Below are 20,636 nucleotides of genomic sequence, written 5' to 3'. Positions count from 1 at the left end.
ATCTCCCTCAAATCCAAGTACTTCACTTCATACTAGCCACTATGAAAGAGCAAATGTCAGAGCAAATGAACTTGCATAAGGAATAAAAGGGGCATTTTTTGGGTTTAGAGAAAAAAACAGAAAAAAATGAAGTTGGGCCCACTATACTTTATTTTTGCATCTTCTCTTGCCACGGATCCCTGTAGGATCCTCGTGTGTGGATCTTAGAGGATTTGGGCAAAATCCTCGTTTTTGCTTGTGGTTCCATGAGGACCCGTGGGCTGTGGATCTTGACAGATCCACAAGCAAGAACGAGGATCTTGCTTGGATTCTCACAGATCCAAGCGAGGATCCGGATCGGGATCAGACCCGAATTCGGCTATGGCCTTTGTTGCACGAATTTGGCAACTAAGAGGCAAAGTTGTGTTTAGTTAGCAGGATGGACAACACATTTGAAAAAGGTTCCAAGAAGAAAATCATGTGTGACTATTGTGGGAGGCTTGGTTATACCGAAAAGTTCTGTAGAAAATAGTTGGCTGATTAGAAGACCAACCACAGAAAATATCATCAGCAGTAGGCTCCTATCACAAAAGGTTTTGAAGAGGAAGTGTCAGCCTACTATGCTTTTTGATAAAGAGATCTTGTTATGTTGGTTGGTTAGTTGATAGAATGACCATTAAGGGAGGATATTAGAATATTTTTAGTATCTTAGGTTCTTGCTATTTTTAGCTTATTATTTAGAATCCGAGTCTAATAGTCATTTAGGTTCTATTTTTGAGTTGTCTTAATTTGTTTTTTTAGTCATCTATATTTAGACAGCTTCCCTTTTTGCTTTTTGCTCTTTTTGTAAACTCTATACATTCAGATGTTTGGTTAATACAATTATTCAGCTTTTTAGTGTTCACTTGAGCTTTTCAATCTCTTCATAGGCAAAGGAAAACTCTTCTATGAGATCTACTCCACCTTCTTCATTGATTTGGAGAATCTTCCCTCTAAACAGTTTTTTCCAATACCCATGCAAATATTTCTTCTCATTCGCTAGAAGAACACTCCATTACTATCTTTTGATGAGCTAATGTAATCTGTAGAATAAAGACTCTTTTCAGACTTTCAAAAATCCCTCTTTCACCTCTTGCGAATTCTTTTAATTGAACTTTGGTTTTTCCTCACTTTTACTTACCTCTTTCTTTGCATAATGACATTTTGATTCAAAATGTGCTACCTTTCCACGACTAAAACAGTTGAATAGTAGCTTCCCTTTGTATTTCCTCTTACCTATCTTCATTCTTTTTGTGAAACACTGAATACAGTCTTCTTTTTGGACGTTTCACCAATGGTTTTAATCTCATATGCAGTTTAAAATACCATGCAACACATGTTCAGCTAGATTGTTAAGATCATGCATCTCTTATGTTGCTGAAACCTTTGCATCAAATCACAAGAGGAGTGACAATAATTTTTTTAATAACTTTTGATCCTTCAATCTCTTCACCAAGGCTTTTAATAGTGTTGGATACCGAATCCACACTAGTAGGTATTGAGCAATAGTTTCTTCTTCCATTTTGAGGCTCTCCATCTGTGCTTCGTAAGTTTGAAGCTTCCTGTTCTTAATTTTTCATCTATTTAAATATTTTTCAGTTTTCGCCACATCTCTTTTGCAGATTTACAATGCACATTCTTGGCAAATTCAGATTAAATTAGCCTGCAAACAATGGCATTTTTGGCCTTAGTGTTACATTCAATAGTCTTTTTACAAGCAACATCAGTTAGAGCAATTGCCGGAGCTATGTAATTATCAATGGCTGATTGACAGATATCAATCCAACTGCACTTCAATATGTCTCCATCCTTATGCTGCAAAAGGCATAATTTGAATTTGTTCCATAAAACAAGGAACCTTGAGTAGTGTAAAAATCATGTCATTCATTATCTGCCATCATGTGCTTCTGAAGATGTACCTTCAAGCTTGTCAGACTCTTTTCTTAAGGAACCATGCTTTGATACCAATTGAAGAGCACTTAATAATATTCAGAGGGGATTGAATCAGTATTAGGACAAATTTTAACACTTAATTTGAATCTGTAAATATATCCTGAAATACATCAAGCAAACAACACATGCAAGAATGCAAAAATTACATGGAAAACCCCAAAGAGCAAATGCCCTGGCAAAACATTGCTTTTATTAACTTCTCACAAACTGAAGGTACCAACCCACATAAGATACCAATCTTACGAACATGAGCTCCAACTCAGTTAGAGGCACTGACCTTTAATAAACTTTGCTTGAAAAAACTTTTGTGTATAATGCTTAAAAACCTCCTCTATACTATGCTCAATCTTTACAAACCTGAACTTTCTTTTCATATACTTTGTCTCTGATTTTAAATCACTAAAAAATCTTTTTAATTTGCGCTTTTCAAAAAATTGTTGAAAGTTTAGTATCAATCAAAGTAATACTTAGTATCTGAATCCATTATGCTCTGATATATACACACACACACTCAAACGTTCACATATGATAATATGCATATGTATGTATGTACAGATATGTATGTATATAACTTAGACAAGACATGATTCAGATTGGGCCTATATTACTGCTGTGACCAATTCACATCGGGTTACTGCCAATATTGATATTACTACTGCTACCGGTTCACATTGGATTACTTTCATTTATTGATTGTCATCACCGATCAGGGACCGGGCTTCATCTATATTACCATCGATATACATTAAGAGTATTATCGAACATGTTGTTATCGGGCATGATTAATCACCGGTTGATAACAGTTGATTATGACCACGTAGGGTACGTAGAGTCATTCCCCTACGGGGACATAACCCTTCACCATTATATATATAGTTGCTGTTATCGGTGGACAAGGCAATATGAAATACATAACATATTTGCAGTCCCAGAATCAACAAAGCAACATTGCAGATTACCAATTACATTCCTGTCAGCATTCAGCATTCCAGTCACAGCATATCAGAAGCATTCTGAAGGCATCTACCTGTTGCACTCAAGTAACCCAAAGTAAGTAAAGTCTGATATAAATCTGTTATCATTTCTATCAGAGATCTTATAAATTAACAAAAATCTCTAAACAATCATTCTCTTAAACTGCACTTTCTTTAATCACTACAAAATCATCTTCTTATACTGCACTTTCTTTTTTAATTTTGTAAATAAGCATAAAACTCACTAAAAATGGTGTTGCTATTTGGATTCTCAAAATAGAAGATTTCTAAAATATCTTGGGCACCCAAATCTGATCATGAAACCTTATTCTGCACAAATTATTTATTTATATGACACATTTAATCTTCCTTTTTAATGACAAAATTTCTCTTCTTTTTTGGTCACATTGGAAATTTTCAGATTTGCTTTATCCTCTCTTATCTTCAAACATTCTTATGACCTTTTCTTGTTTCCTTCTAATAGTGATCGCCAACTTTGTGATTTTCTTTTCTTTCTTTTCTTGGCTATTGCTTTATCCTCTCTTATCTTCAAACATTCTTATGACCTTTTCTTGTTTACTTCTAATAGTGATCGCCAACTTTGTGATTTTCTTTTCTTTCTTTTCTTGGCTATGACACCTTTCACTAATATCAAACTTCTTTCTACCATAGTAGCATATTCTTTCCAGTAGTGACATGTTCTCTCTAACATAAGGTTTTTATAGCTGTTTGTGTGTATCAAGCCTTGAGATCAATGACAATTATCTCAAGAAGTATCTGTTATAAATGTACACTTTTCTATTTAAATGAAATACTGCAGTTGGTTATTGAAAAGCTGATTATGTGGTATAGGAACCAGAGGATGACAGAGGATCAATCAGTTCTTGGAAGGAGGCGCATTTATTATGATCCAAATGGTAATGAAGCACTTATTTGTAGTGATAGTGAGGAGGAAGCTGGTGATGATGATGAAGATAAGCCCGAGTTTAGTGAAGGGGATGATCGCCTTTTGCGGTAAGCTCAGTGACCATGGGTTAAAATTACACTTTTAGATTTTTTCTCTTTCACCAGTTCGCTACCTGTTTTATTGGTTTCCAGTATGATAAGAATGTTTGCTTAAAAAAATAGACTAGAAGTGCTGCTCTGAATTTGTTCGGTGAGGTAAGTTTGATATTCATTAAGCTCTGTGATTTTCTCTAAATTATTTGTAATGGTCAACCTAAGCTACCATAAGATAAGTCTCACTATAGTGTGTTTCTACGATGCTTTAAGTGTCTGACTATTTGTATTTTGTGTAAGTTGCTAAATTGGATTCAAGTACCGGAATGTGGTTATGATACATGGGTACAATTGATTTTTTGGGGACTGGATATGTCTTTATAAGTATATTTTACATATGTAAGTATGTGCAGTTCCAAAACAAACTTGAGTTCAGAATAGAGTGTACTGTGGTATGCTAAGTAACACCATCATAAATATAACAAATTTTGTAAATTGAAATACAGTATACTAATTGCATATGAATTTAATATTTATATAATTATTGCTAACACATACATTTAAATTGTACATGTAACATAATTGATTAAAATATTAAAATAGTGAATTATTACTTAATATCTATGACTCAAAGTTATATATTTAATATTTATGATTAAAATTTAAAATTGTAAATTAATATACTGTTTATATTAATTGTTATTGATAAAATTTAAAATTATAACGTATTCTTTTTGTAACATTTACATGATATAAATTAAACTCAAGTTATTTCATTTACTAGACTTCAAAAAACCTAAAACACAAATTTGTATTATTAGAAATCTTCTAGAATGTATTAAAATTTTGACTTTATATTATACGTTTCCAGCAAGTCTCTTACAATGTTTAATTTATTTATAATTTATTGCATTATGAATAGATTGTAGAAATATGCATTAGTAATCAATGATATTTAAGTTGTATTAATAAAATTTAGTAACTGTAAACAGAGGTATTTATTGTTTCAAATCTAGAGAATTTTGCATTGAGGCTGTTGACTAGTCAAAACAGTCAACAAAAATACCTGTACCATTCCACATATGGACAGAAAAATGCCCCGTGGTAGTTATCTGTTTGCAATTTTTGGGTTCATGGCAGTTTTTATCCTTTAGTACTGTTTTTACGTTTTCATTGTGATTAAAATAGATGAATCAGACAACTGTCCTTTGTATTGCAATTGGAAGGGTGGTTTTGGTTTGTTACGATGAGACAGAAAATGAAACATTATATATGATTGCCCTGATGTTTAGTGTTTTACAGGTTTAAAAAAAATTAAAAAACTCATTAAACTACCACAAATAATTCGCTTGATGTTCAAGACGATTTAGAAACACCTTGGAATTCACTTGTCTATTTGAGGCACCTATGTGTGCTCTAAAATGTGTACATGCAATATTGTATGCTTAAAGTTGAACCATGTTCAAATCACAATAATTTTGAACCAATATCGAATTTTGATACAACTTGTCCTAGGATTTATTTCTTTAAAAAGGCCAATTTGGTAACATTTTATTTTGAAAGAAAATGTTCATCAGTAGTGTTCCGTGTCGATGCATCCCTATTGTTTAGTAATCCTTGGGACTTTGGGACTTAGGAGGAATGAATCCTCTCTTGGGAAATGCTGCCCAGTTTTCCCTTTTTTGTATTGAAATGTATTTTGCAATAGTTTTGAAATGGCAAATAAAGTGCAAATGATAAATAAATTTGCAGTGAATAAGCAACTTAGAAATACACATGCCCTAAAATTCCAGATTTATATTATGAGTTGAAATACGATATTTCTCAAAGCTAAGAGTGACCTAGATCATTAAATGACATTACATAACTATTTTTGACATACCGACAAAATGCAGCAATGGATAAGGTTGAGCTGTTCATGAAATATGCAAACTGAATTTGCTAAAAGTGGATAACATTTTCCAGAGTCTCCACCAAAACCCATGCAGGTGTTTGGCAAGGTATATTGTCTTTCCAGTCCCCAACGCCTCTAAGCAGCAACTTGAGACTTTACAAACCCTAGTCACCGATTCAATAAAGTGTACAATCTTTCACAAGAGGTACAACCAGCGAAAAGAACAGGAACAACAATTAAGCTTCTCGATAAATCCTTCAATCAGCTCTGTAAACTTAATATGCAATGAGAAGTTCAGCAATAACTGAAATTATGAATGATCAATTAGGTCAATTGAGTGTGTCAACAACATAGATAATGTCTATAATGTCCCCATTTTTGGCCAGATTCTGCAGATGATTGAGTCAGTTCATTGTAGCAATCCCGTGAGCTGACAATGTGATTAGGGTGTCCTAGTTGTGGACTTACTATTTCTAGTAAGTCTATTTTTGGCAGTGTAGTGGGAGGCTCTTGTTAGCATGAATGTTGATGATATTCCTATGGCGGAGTATCCTAGCATTGCTGGAGCATTGGAAAGATTGACAACAGGACTGTTGTGTTGCATTCATGATTATGTTTGTTTTTGATGTCAACATATTGAGAAGATTGGCAAAGTAGCAGACAAAGATTGAGGTTGTACGGATTGAGTATTGAAACTGAGGTCAAGTGCATTTAGGGACATGTTCTACAGTGTGTCTTGATTTAGTGGTTAAGTGCGCATACAAAAAGTCGAAGACATGTGAGAGTTATTTGTGATTTATAGAAGACAGTTTGTAGATAGAATTCCTAAGAAGTGGTTATTGGTAATTGGATTATATCTCCTAACAGGGATAGAATTTGGTATGAGTGCAGTTAGATAAAGATAGAAGACAACCTGATGATGATGTCAGCAAGTGTGCGAAGTTCAAGGTCGCACATGTGAGAGATTGTGAAGATTGTGAGCTGACAATGTTTTGTAATTATAAAAAGATGTAATGTAATGTATTATCTAAATGAGGTCCTATTATAATTGTAATTGGGAAAATTGGGAAAGCCCCAAGGTTGACTCAATGAATTATTTTTAGGACATGGTATAAAGGAAAGTTATTTTCCTTGTAATGAATTATGGAATTGATCAAGTATATGTGATAAGTGAAGCAGATTGGTGCATGTGAGTAAGCGATCAAAGTGATCATTGTGATGTGAGTTTGCAGATCTGGTATTGAGATTTTGAGAAGTGTTTTGGCGTGGTTGAGGCACGATAAGAGAACAAAGCAAGAATTTGAGTTGCTGAGATTAGTTGCATTTCGATTATTCTAAAAGGAACAATGCAAAGGCCAGTTGGACAACGAGTTCAATGGTCTTGCCCCTGAAGCTATTTGGACAACAGGTCCATCTTCCTTCTACAACTCCTAATAGGGTTGGAATCTCCTAACAGGGATTCCAAGTCTCCTAGCAGGGACTGATATGTACTAAATGTACTTCATTGGCTCCTAATGGAGTCCATTCTCTTACAAGGAACTTATATATTAGTACATCATTTTGTGGGTACCATCCCCACCAAGGATTTCCCTTTGGTCAGGGGTTTCCCTAGTTAACATATCTATTTTATTGTGTATGTGTATCTTCTGATGGTTGTTGCTGATATTGATCACATGTTTAAGATTTAATAAGGTTGATAAAAGTTGTATTGATTAGACAATTGATTCACCCCCCCTCTAAGTTGTCTTGGTGGACTTCACTTTTTATTAGCTCTAGTAGTTTGTCATCACCTGTAGTGGATGCAATTATTAATTGCTTGAGCTCTTATCTATTAATTAATTATTAAAGATGCATTATTACAATAATGACATTTTATTATAACAATGACACTAAGAGATATTACTAAAAGAGTTGTGTTGGAAATTTGAGGAACTGAGTTTTTGGGAAATTTTCACAGTTTTTGAAGTTGAGTTCTTTTGGAAAACTTTTACCAACAAAGGTTTATAAATATGAGCTCATTTCATTGAGAAAAGCATCCTTGAATATTTATATGATTTGAATTTCTAATTTCTTCGCTCTTGCTGAGGTATAATGGTTTGAATTGAGAAGTGTTTGGTAATTCACAACTAAGTTATTGTGAATTATATCTGAGAATCATTATTGTCTTCTCATACTGTCTTTCTTTTGTGACTTGCGAAGCAATTTTTTACGAAGGGTTTGAGTTCTGAAACTTATCTGAGATATTGGATTGCAAATTATTGCCAAGGCATAATAATTTGCTTGTAGCTTCTTGACTGTGGTATTTTGTAACAGAGAAGTTGATTGTTGATGCAGGAGCATCTTGCATGGGAAAATTATTGGGAAAAAAAAAAAATTGGAAAAAACAAAAAAAAAAAATTTGTGGAGAGAGAAAGTGACGAAAATTAGAGGAGAAATAATTTAAAAAAAATAAAAAGGGGAAAAAGGAGAAAAGAAAAGAAAAGAGAATTTTTATTTTCGAGGTGCATAGGTGGCATAATAGAAAAAATAAAAAAAATAAATGGTTGTCATTCCATTTATCGAGGTGTGTGGGTAGAATTCTAGAAAGTAATGAATATTGTAGAAAGTTGTGGAAGGTGTGAAGGCTTCAAGGTGTGAAAGAGAAGGAGGAAGTGAACAGAGAGTTTTCCTGAGTCTGTGGACAGAGCGTTGAAGGTGAGGCAGTTTACAGCAGGATTGTGATGGAGTTGTGAGTGTGTAGACAGAGCGCCGAATGTGAGGTAGTTTACACTTGGATCTTGGATAAGGTTAGAGAAGAGCTAGTGACTGCGGTTTAGAAACAAGGAGGTTGCTTGGTGGCTTGCGAGCACAAGTTGAGATCTTGGAGGTTTCTACCAGAGTGTGGATCTGGGCTAGCTTGGGTTTGGATTGGATCTTGAGAGATCTTATAGAAATGTTATTGTAATTGCTATTGAATTTTCAATAAAATTGTTTGAAGCATTTTGTCATCTCTTGTCTTCATATTGTGGCATTTCTTGGTTGTGATTTGGTAAGGGTGGTGTCACCCTTCATCAAGTGGTATTAGAGCAGTACTTCGTCAGTGGTATCAGAGCAAACCTCCATCAAGTGGTATCAGAGCAGGAGTTCTTGAGTGTACAAGAAGATCGCCGAAGTGTGAGGCAGTTTGTACCAGGACCTTGGTTGGGTGAAGTTTATTAGAGTGGGAGTTCCTGAGCGTGTAAACAGATCGCCGAAGCTGAGGCAGTTTGCACTAGGACCTTGGGAGGACATGCAGATTGATGGATTGATGCGGAGATGAAAGTTTGAACTTGTTGAGGCATGATTATGGAGAGTTGGTGGATTGCAGATCAGTTATCCTAGACTTGTGATGTGGTTCCTGATTGTTTGTGCAAGGTGGCAGGTTGCGATCTGACTTGCAAACAATTTGGTTGTCACAAGGAGCGTGGGAAGGATTTGTTGCAGAGGGTTTACGAAGATCTTGGGAGATGGCCCTAAGAGGATTGGACCCTAAGATGATTGCGAAAATCCATGATATAGTGGAGAGGAATTTTTCTAAGATGTTTGCTCGGTTGGATGCTAGATTGGCTGATCAAGCTAAGAAGGTCAAGGTGGAAGGGGATGGTTTTGCTGATTAGTTTGTGGAGCGTGATGCAAAACCTGTAGAGAAAATAGAGGTTGTTGCCGAGGATATTCCTAACCTTGCTGATGTTGGGATGGAGGTTGGTTTTCATGATTAGTTGGTTGAGTCTGACATGGAGACTGCAGAGCATTTGGTTGTGGATGATCTAGTTAATGTTTGTGGTGACCTGTTTGTTGCAGAGCACTTGATCGTGGATGATTCAGTTGTTGGAGGTGAGTTATGTATTGCAGAACATCTTGTTGTGAGTAGTGAGGTTTCTGGTGTTGAGAGTTTGGCATGTATTGATGGAGATCTACATGTGGCTGCTGATGTGGACTTTGTTGTTGTTGATGCAGAGTTTGTTGCTATGGGTGTGAATTCACTAGTTGTTGATGTGAATGAGGGTTTATTGATGAAGAATTATATTCAATTTGTTCCTGGGGGTGAGCACGCTGATTGGATGGTTGAGATTCTGGTGTTTGATAAAGTGATGCAGATGTGGAAGATTTGTATGGTGGTTTTGTTGTCCTTGTTGAGGTGGAAGCCTTTGGTGAAGATAAAGATGGTTGTAGATTTTTTTTTTTTATTAGTTTGGCGTCAAAGTGTGGGACACACTTTTCTATCTACTGGGGGAGTCTAATGCAGGAGCATCTTGCATGGGAAAATTATTGGAAAAAAAAAAAAATTGAAAACAAAAAAAAAAAAAAAAATTTGTGGAGGAGAGAGAAAGTGACGAAAATTAGAGGAGAAATAATTTTTTTTTAAAAAAAAAAGGGGAAAAAGGAGAAAAGAAAGGAAAAGAGGATTTTTATTTTCGAGGTGCATAGGTGGCATAATAGAAAAAAAAAAAAAAAATGGTTGTCATTCCATTTATCGAGGTGTGTGGTTAGAATTCTAGAAAGTAATGAATATTGTAGAAAGTTGTGGAAGGTGTGAAGGCTTCAAGGTGTGAAAGAGGAGGAAGTGAACAGAGAGTTTTCCTGTGTCTGTGTACAGAGCACCGAATGTGAGGTAGTTAACATTTGGATCTTGGATAAGGTTAGAGAAGAGCTAGTGACTGCGGTTTAGAAACAAGGAGGTTGCTTGGTGGCTTGCGAGCACAAGTTGAGATCTTGGAGGTTTCTACTAGAGTGTGGATCTGGGCTAGCTTGGGTTTGGATTGGATCTTGAGAGATCTTACAGAAATGTTATTGTAATTGCTATTGAATTTTCAATAAAATTGTTTGAAGCATTTTGTCATCTCTTGTCTTCATATTGTGGCATTTCTTGGTTGTGATTTGGTAAGGGTGGTGTGGCCCTTCATCAAGTGGTATCAGAGTAGTACTTCGTCAGTGGTATTAAAGTGTACCTTCATCAATTGTGCTGAAAGAAATTGATTGAGGAAGAAATGAATTGTATTGCAGAGGGTTTTCTTCACCTGCGATTTGAGATTGGAGTTTTGGACATGCAATCTAAGGCGGTCTACCATTTCTTAGGTAGTGTCTATTTAGTTTGTGTGACAAATATATTTCTCATAGCTTGCGATCAGTTCCAGGTGTCTGCATAAATTGTTTGGGGCCAACAAACATATTCAGCAGGCCTGCGTTTGCTCTTGAACCTACACATGACTCGTTTCAAGGCTGAAGCTGCTTAGACTGGACCTGTGATCTCACATTAGACCCTCACATTCAGTTTCCAGGCCCGTGTATTGACATTTCAGTCTTGCGTATTGGCACTCATGGACCTGCAGTTTAAGTAATTGGAGCTGTGTTTGTTATTTTGAGCCCCTCCAGTATATAGTGAAGTCTTGCAAAAGCCATTTCCAAGCTAGCCTCTAATGTGAATAAATATTTGATTAATATTAGAGGGCTGCAATTTATTGGCTTCCAGTGTGAGTCAAAGCAAAACTCTTAATTTCAGGTTTCCATAGCTATTTGTAATTCCCAGAATAATTTGCCATTTCATAAGTCTTGAATAAGAGTGTGTAGGGGCTGTTCTTTCAGTTGATTTATTTCATTTCATGTATTCTGCTTATGGTTGAGAGTTTAGCATTTCATATATTTTTATTGGGTAGAAATTGAAAAGGTATTAAGCACAAACAATAAGGGAGGTACATAGCTAAAAGTTTGTTGCTGAGTGTTTAAAAAAATGCCAAACACTCCGTTAGTGTGAAGAATTGATATTTGATTTAGCTATAGCTTGGTGAGGGTTATTATAGTAGTATTAGAGTGGTTTCCTGCTAGCTTGCAAGAATTGGGCTCAGGATTATTTGATCAGTGATTTGTGTAGGAGTTGGTAGCATTGGTTGTTGTTTTGTATTCACTATCATGGGAGATGATAAGAGATTTGTGTCGGTTATGCACTATACCCATAGAGGCCGTACATTCCACCTAGGGGCCGTACATTCCACCTAGGGAAGGTGAGCCTGAGATGCATTTTGGGTCTGTTGCTAGTCTAGGGGTTCAGGTGGTTCAAAAGTTAGAGACATTGATGCAGAGATTGACAGAGAGACTCCGTAGCCATTCAAGAAAATAGGACAACAACAGACGACAGGTGTACTGCAACAATTGTGTAACACTCTGCAATAGATAATACTTCCTTAGGAACAGAGTAGGGAGAAGGCTTGAGATGCTTCTACTGGTTCTCATAGATCTCGAGTTGAGGATAAAACCCGAGATGGTGATAGATACAGAGATGGAGATCAAGTTCGAATTTAGGATCGAGGCTGTTTAGCTGACAGAGTTGACATACACATGACACTCATGATAGGCCATAGAGGTGCATGCTTCTGAGACCCGAGGTGGATGTGGTTTGCGTTGAGTCTAAGGCCGCTCCTTTTGTTGATGATGTGGTTGCACACTTTGCAGAGAAGGATGCTTTACAACAAGTGATTAAAGAGCATTTGAATTTTGATAGATTCCTAACACAAAAGAACCATTCGTAGACATAAAGCATTCCAGGGAGAGGCCAACACTTGAGAGATGGAGGCATCGACAGACATAGTTACAAGAAGTTGCTAGTAAGATGATGTTAGAGCACTTTGATGGTAGCGGGAGAGTTATAGCTTGAGTTTGGATCCATAAGATTGACACATATTTGGCTATGCATCCTATGTCAGAAATGGATGCTATCAGAGCAATTGACAACAAGTTATGGTATTTGAAAGTTGCGCTTCCTGAAATGGGCAAAAATGGAATTTCTCGAGTTTCGAAAGTTGTTGGGGCCTACTATAGTGTCATAAAATATAAAAAATAACAATAATTTAGGGTTGGTCGGCCTCAATGTTTGGGTTTAAATTTCTAGAACCTTCTTGGGTAGTTGAAAATTACCTATATAGAGAAGACTTGTAGGATTGCTTAAAACAATTTTGGAAGGTGGTTGTTGGCTTTGGCTTACAAAATATTGTAAGGAAAATGCCCATGTGGCTTTGCATGCTTTATTTCTGAAATTTGTAATCCCATACTTTTGGAGGTAATAAGAAGCCAACTTTTTTTTTGTTCTTGGAACCCCATACTTTTGGAGATAATAAGAAGCCAACTTTTTTTTTGTTCTTGCAACTTGTTATTTCTCTATTTTTGTTATATGTTTGTGTTATCAAAGGGAGTACCCTTCATCAATCCATTTCATTCTCTTGGAGAAAATGCTTGAGTTGCAAGAGGCACTGCAACTCATGATTATGATGATGATTGGAAATAGTGGGGCGAAGCAAAGACAGTGTGATAGGAGAGGGTGGAGAAGATAGTAAAGATTGATGTATTTTTGAGTAATGCGAAATGCATAATCTCTATTATTGCTTCAGTTTTCAATGTTATTACATATGGCCTTGGGGACACAGCTAACCATGAAGAGCTGTATGAGTGGATTGATTCTATACTAAATTGGATGAGGGCTATTGTGCGAGAGGAGCCCACTTTCGCATTCTACAATGAGTAGATTCAACCAATCATTCAATGGAGAGAGAACAAGTTGCACAATCCCTTGCACATGTGTGCTTCCAAAGTGGTACATGCCCTAGCCTAGTAGGATTACATTGATTCAGGATGATGAGGTGAAGTTAGCATTCTTTAGGTCATTGTAAGATGCATAATGCTGAAATTGCTACCCAAATTCACATCTGCTGGACCACCCTTAGGGGTCACTGGAATTATGGTAAAATAATGAATGTGTTATTAAACAAAAATCATGAATGATCTATTTATAAAAGATACAAGAGAATGTTTCTTTAATGAACAAGAGAGAGGAAATGGAAACATTCTTGTAGAGTGAAAAAGAAGATTTCCATAACGACCAAAAGGAGTTTATGGAAACATTAGAAAAAGAGTGACCATAAGAAAAAGACAAAAGAGAGAATAAATAGAAACTATTTAATAGTGTAATAATTCGTATGTGACAATAATGGATATAAGAACTATGGCACACGAGGACTTGATTTTTCCGTGGATTTGTAATAGAGTACAGATTTCAAAGACTACAATGGTAGCCATTTGTTTGCTATTTGAAGTTTTTAGTTCTTCAGGTGGCGAAATGAACTAGTCTACTTATAGATTAATCCACTCTCTTAAGAGGAGCAAACTTACCTCTAGGAAAGTAGTGAAGATAGTACATAGTACATAGTACATGTATCATTGATCGAAGATGTGTATGTTGGGTGGATATTTTGCAACTGACAGTTTTTAGTAAAATCTAGTCGCAAAATAGGATGACCAGCCATAGCGTGGGAGATAGAGTCTCTCCTACCTTAAAGGGAAGGCTCCCCCTTCTTTCTGTTCCTTGGATCAACTCAAGGTAAGTAAGAAATTGAGAGATTTTGTAAGGGGTGTTACCGATATTCTTTCCACTTAACTTTTGGGAGAAAATCCGCTTACTCGTGGAGCGAGTAATGGGTAGGGTGAAATATCTAACTACACTTCCATCTAAAGCTGAAAACGGTTGATATCGATAAACCCACACTAATTCAAAGGCTAGTTGAAAGTGTACCTATTTGGCTCTAAGCCTGGTCATAATTCTATATGAATAAGCTTTACTAATAGGGCAAAAGACTTCCAGAAGTAAAGATATCTAAACTATTTTGTGAATTAAGAAGAGATGTAAGCTACAAGCAAAACTTCTAACTATATATTCCCACAATTGCTCCTAGTCAAACCTCCAACTCCAGTTGCTTCTTAATTCGTTTTATACTTAATATACAAGAACACAAAACTACATGAATCAAAGATAACATATGCAAATCACATACAAAACTTCTAGTTCACGCGAGTAACAATCTAATTCAATCAAAGTTAAGTCTCAATTGCTCTTTTGTATTCACTTTTCTATCAAAATAGTGCTACACAAACAAAGTTCTACTAGTACAATTTCTCTAGAGCTCTCTTGCATACAATAAAAGATTATTTTCACAATGAAGGGGCAGTCCTTTATATAAGTCAAGGAGTTGAGAAAAAGATGGAGGAAAAAGTGGGAGCAACTTAACCAACTTTGACCAAGTCTAACTAGAAGAGAAATTATTGAGTTACATGCAACTGCACATGCAACTCGCATTACATGTAATTACATCTTTTCATGCAATGCATCCTCTTTGATATACAAACAAAAATAAAAACAAAATAACAATCTTAAAAATTGTTCTTTAGTGCCTTGAATTTGATGATAACATCATGCACTTTAGGAAGTTCAGAAATGTCCATTGTCTTCAATATTGCTTCTATCCTTACTAAATCTTCATGTGCTGATTGCACAAGCTTGGAATTTGTTGTCAGAGAATCTAGCAAATTTTTTTGTTGAAGATTTATAAAGGGCAAATTTGTTCATCGTGTGAGAACCAAAATCTTTAGAATCTAAATCAGCATTGATCCTGATTGTATATTCTGAGCTTGCTCTTTCAATTGCAATTAGAGTACCATGTTCGTCAAGAATTTGACATCCCATTTGTTCTAAATCACATGTGATCCTCGTTTCTATTATCTGACAATCTCCAAGTGCTATTTGCAACTTTGTAACCAGTTTTCTCAATGTTTCTTCTTCATAACCGATAAGCCCTTGATATCTGAAAAACATTTCACATGACGAAAGAATGCCACATGAAACCATGGCATGTAAATCAAATTTAACAATCTCATCCCAGTAATTGAGAATCTCTTTTAAATCATTCGTTTCTTGAGTCAAAGAGAAAATCAAGCCTTACTTCGTTTCAATCATATCTTTGATACGTATAAGGATTTTAAATGTATCTGTAATAACTCAAAACTCCTTTATAAATGACTTCTCCTAGCCAAGACTTGGTGGCTTCAATCAACTTTCTTTCCTTGGATGTTTGAGAAACAATGAAGATTGTTGCCGAATGACTTCATTTTAAGTGAGTAACCTCTTGTTTTTTTTTATTCTTCTTTTCCCATAATTCATGATTGTTTTTTGATACATTAGCTAGTGCATCTTGAGCATCTTGCAAGCAACTTAATTGTAGCTGCTTTCCAATTTCTGCCTTAGTGAACTTGTAATCAGAACGAGTAAGTTCTTTAACAGGTTTGTCCACCAGTGGTTCAACAACCTCTACAAATTTGGTTTTCTCCGAATCAACTAAGATCCTTGAAACAATCTTATCCTTTAAAGATTTGGACTTAGTTTTCTTTGCAGGAAGTTTATCTAGGGGTACAACCACTTTCCTTCTCTTCATTTTGATCCTACTCAACCATGTAGGCAAGTTGAAACTTTCATTTGTTGAAGTAGTTATTGTGGAGACCATTGGCATTGATCCTGATTGTATCTCTATTGTGATTGAACAAGATTCAATCTGCACAACTAAATTCATAGAAGCATAATGAGAGGATTTCGTCATAAATAGCTCAAAACCTGTCAGAGATGTATCAAGTTGAGAAACTTGACCTTCAGTGAAAGTTGGAAAATTGTCGAAAACATTTCCCAAATGTTCATATTGTTCATTTGTTAAAACAAGAGGAGCTGCTGAAGATATAGGAAGAGCCAATGTATTGACTTATGAAATCGGAATGGAAGGTGTGAAAATAGTGGAAAATGAATCAACATCATCATCTATCTCATCCAGAAAAGTTGTTTCATGCTTGGATGGTGCATGAGTTTGTGCAGGTCTTGGGGGAGATATGATCAGAACTTCCCCTTCTTCCTCATCTTCTTTGTCTGATTCTCTTTCTAATTCATCCTCTGACTCCTGAACTGGTTCAAGGATCCGAGATGATTTAGATCCCTTTCCTCACTTCAACTTGAATTTAAGAGACTTATTCACAGCAAAAGAAGCTCCATATTTACCTATAACTTCTAGGTGAGACTTCTTTCCAGTAGGAACAAAAAATTTCACAATCCAAACCCAATTTCGGATTAACCCCTTTTAGGCCTTTAATATTTAGCTACTTGTTTGTGTTTGCTAAAATGGATTGAAATCTGTCTAGGATAGATGTACCTTCTTTCTGCTGCCATTGAATGGGAAAATGACACCTTTTATCAAAACCTTGTTGATGTCAGTTTTGTACCACTACATAACATATAGCAATTGAATACTTGATATGGAAGATCAAACACTCAATTCCTCTCTTTAAAAGTTAATACTCTTGAAGACATGAGATAAACTCCAATATTTCTTACACCTGTGGATGCTAACTCAATTATCGATGTGATTTGTTGGTAATCACGTAGGCGGCCTGACGTTGTTCATTCAAGGATGACTTGGGTTTTGGGATGATGGTGATGATGATGGGTTTGTAAAATATAGGAGTGTCATATAATGTTAATAGTGGTGATGATGGGGGTGGTGTTTGCCAATGATGCTTCTCCTTACTTCCTACCTCAAAGCTCCAAATACTAAACTACTCACAGCTTTACTCCTACTCCTATGAATGGAAAGATTAGCAAATGGATAGGGATCGAATCTGATGAAAGCTAACCAACGGCTCTACCTCCATAGATGCAGTGATTCAAGAGAAAAAGATTAGATTACTATGCAAGGCTTCCTAACAAGCCGCTAAGATGGTAGTGGCCTAGTTTATAGATCCCTATCAAACATCTACTAATATCACCATACAACTATCCATCTACACTTACTCTTAACAACCTTTTGAAACAAAATCTACTTTAACAACTTCAATGAAATTTAAGTCTAACTATTGAAAGTAGAAACCATGCAATAACACCGAATGTTCTTAATCACCATGCAAGTCACAACAATGATAAAGAGAAGCGATTTTGGTATTATCTTAGTAACAATTTTCTTCAACCCTTTACAAATGAGAGCAAATTGCCTTATATATAGGCCAAAATTACAACCAACGGTAGAGATTAAGAGGCAAAATCAACGATTTAGATTAGATCCTAGAAACCCTAATTAGGGTTGCCACCCCATCGGCCAATGAGAAGATGCCACCTCATCAATGGACCAATGAAAGAAAAGAAAAGTGGCAAACAATGAGAAGGCACCAAATGGTAGCCAATCAAAATCAGACACCTATCCTACCCAAAAGAAAGAAGAAATTGCCACTTGGACTTACATCAAATGATTTTCTAATATAGTTCTACCATTTTCTTTCATCTTTTTAGCGAAAGTGATGAACTTGGCTAACATGTCGTTGACTTCCTTCATGGGAGGGCAAAGTGTGTGCTTCACCTTGAGCTCAGCTGAATTCATCATGTTGCTTGCTACTTGCAGTGTCTTCTCATGATCTGTCTCATATTCTTTCGCATATCCGATAAAGGCATTGAGGGAGTCAAAGGTGCCCAAATGTTTCTTCTTGATGACAACCTTCCCCAACTCATCCAATCTTGATCCAAATTCTGTCTCATTGACGTTCTCTTCTCTGATGTCTTCAAAATCAAGTTCAACCCCAACATTGCTCATCATGGTTGAAATGGAAGTTTCAACAGCTTGACTGTGCTGTGTAATCTCATTTTGTATTTCTTCAAGCACTCTCAATTTGATGGTCAAGGCAACAAACCAAGACTCCACCATACTCGATCCTCCATCTACCAATTTGGCTCTTTCCAAAAATTTCTCCGGTAGCTCAATGAATGCTTGCAAATGGCTAAGTCCTTGACTGGAAGGAAATCCTTACACTCAGCTTCAAATTCTCTGAATTTGTCTCTAATAGTCACCAATGACCTAAATATCGAGACAAAGGAAGGCAAGAAATTTTTCCCATCTTGGATTGTATTGTGGATCCAATCCCTAACTTAATGCAGCTGAGCCGATATTTCTTTTATGTTGCTCCCGCTGTCTTGAGGAAGGGCTGCTTGATGCAACTGTTGGATAGGTTGGCAATCTCTCCAATATCTGTTTTTGGCCTCCAACTTTACAATCCTTTCGTTTGCCTTCCTCAACCTTTCTCTAACTGAAACCATGCCTTCTTGGATCTCCTCACTTTCCATGTCATTCGTGATTCTTCCCAAGCTATGCTCAACTATCTCATTCCCGAGCTACAATCTCATCCAGTGCCTTGCTAACTTTTGGTATAGCAATCTGAACTCTTCGGTAACCATCATTGTCACATTTGATTACCTTTGCAATTGTTTTTGCAATTTGTTTCTGGTTCTTGCCTTCACCCTTTTCCACTAACCCTTGGATATCTTCAACTGTTTGGGTAGTCGCTACCTCACCTCTTGGCATAAGCATTTGCCCTAACCATAGTAGTGTACTGCATCTCCTCAAATTTGGATTTGATTTGATTAACAAAGCATTACCAACGGCCTCGGACGCCTGGCTTATCCTTTCAATATCAATTGGCCTATCTTTATCTTTACTAGTGACTGTCACATCATCTCCATGTTGGTTCTCTGAGAGAGTGGAGTACTCAGTACTGTCACTGTAACCACTTGATTCTGAATCAGAGCTGACCTCTATTGCGGCCCCTTGTTCACTTGTATTAACCTCTTGGCTTCTAGCCTCAATTATGCTCTCCCTTGACGGTGCTGCATTTTGTTTCTTTTTTGGAGGTTCTTGATGTTCTTTACTTTTCTCAATCTCCAAACTTCTCTTTTTGCTCTTAATTGTTCTTTGCTGCTGGCTACTGCCCGCACATTTATGTCTGACTGACTTCTTTGGACTTTTCTCTGGTTTCATCTTCTCATAAGTAAGGTGTACCCTCTGACTTTGTAATTTCCTTAACTTCCTATTATACCACGACTCGGTGTGCAGAGCAACTGTCCTTGTAACTCCCTCTAAGGAAGGATCCTGATGATCATTCTAATCCATTGGATTCAACTCCATTCCATCCACTGTATCATAATCTCCTCTTAGCATATTTTCATCATCTTCCAGTTGATCGGGGATATCAAGGCCTCTCCATCTGATTGCCCTCATCATGTTCACTGACAACCTTGAGAAAGCTAGCTTTCCCACATGAAAGTCATCTCGTACATTGGCCCTAATATCTTCTATATCAGGAATATGTTTGAATGTATTTCCATGAGATGCCTTGATAAGACGATTAGGATAGAATCCTTTTCTTTCGCTATACCATCCTAGATGATACCATTCTAACTTTTTCTTCGCAGTTGCAAGGGCGACAGGATTGGGGCAAGTATCATTGCCTATTCCAAATGAGAGCGTAATCCTTGTCTCACCTTTAAGTCTCATCATTTTGTCATAATGCTCAAGTTGCCTAGCCAACTCCAAAACTACCTTGTCGGGTGGGTACCTTGGAAATCTCTTGGGACAAATTGTACTTCCTGCTACTCTAATATATGTGAATTGTGGAAATTGGATGAACCAACTCTCATACTTCTTAACTTTTACCTCTGCTTTCGTTGAGAGCTTCTTGGTAAGTGTCCCTTGCAATATCCTTACCGTCTTCATGGCAAAGGCGTCATAAAACATCTTATAATGTTTGGTGTTGTGCAAATGAAATTGTGTATAGCACTCCTACACCAAACATTGCTCCGACCCATTGCCAATCACTCCTAAGGCCTTAAGTCCAGGATTTTCATATAGTCTCACAATCAGATAGAAAAGATAGGATCCCATATAGAATTGCTTTTGGTTTTACACTATCCTAAATTGCAACTCTAAATTTTCACTCATGATTCTAGCCCAATCAAACTTTCTCTTTCCATTTTCAATTTCATCAATAAAGAAGTACATCCAGTTCTTGAATTGCATACCTTGGCCACACCCACGATTCAGCTAAGAAGCACAATAAGAAGCACAATAAGATCGCCGTACTCTGATTTGAAATCTGACCTAGTG

General features: G+C 36.4%; 1 protein-coding gene across 6 annotated transcripts in view; it reads left to right on the top strand.

Annotated features, from left to right (window-relative positions):
- Window positions 1–20,636, top strand: part of LOC149565695 (histone-lysine N-methyltransferase CLF-like) — a 162,769-nt gene that overhangs the window by 93,062 nt on the left and 49,071 nt on the right. For all 6 annotated transcript variants that reach the window (XM_089819193.1, XM_089819191.1, XM_089819195.1 and 3 more), the window contains exon 6: window positions 3,798–3,959. In XM_089819193.1, coding sequence (XP_089675319.1) covers window positions 3,798–3,959 — 162 coding nt within the window. The remainder of the gene's footprint in view (window positions 1–3,797; window positions 3,960–20,636) is intronic.

This window comes from Cupressus sempervirens, chromosome 3 (genome assembly GCF_028749045.1).
Source record: "Cupressus sempervirens isolate cs-2001-9-10 chromosome 3, ASM2874904v1, whole genome shotgun sequence".
NCBI lineage: Eukaryota > Viridiplantae > Streptophyta > Pinopsida > Cupressales > Cupressaceae > Cupressus > Cupressus sempervirens.
Note: the sequence above shows the minus strand (reverse complement) of the source record. Positions and strands in the feature narration are given on the sequence as shown.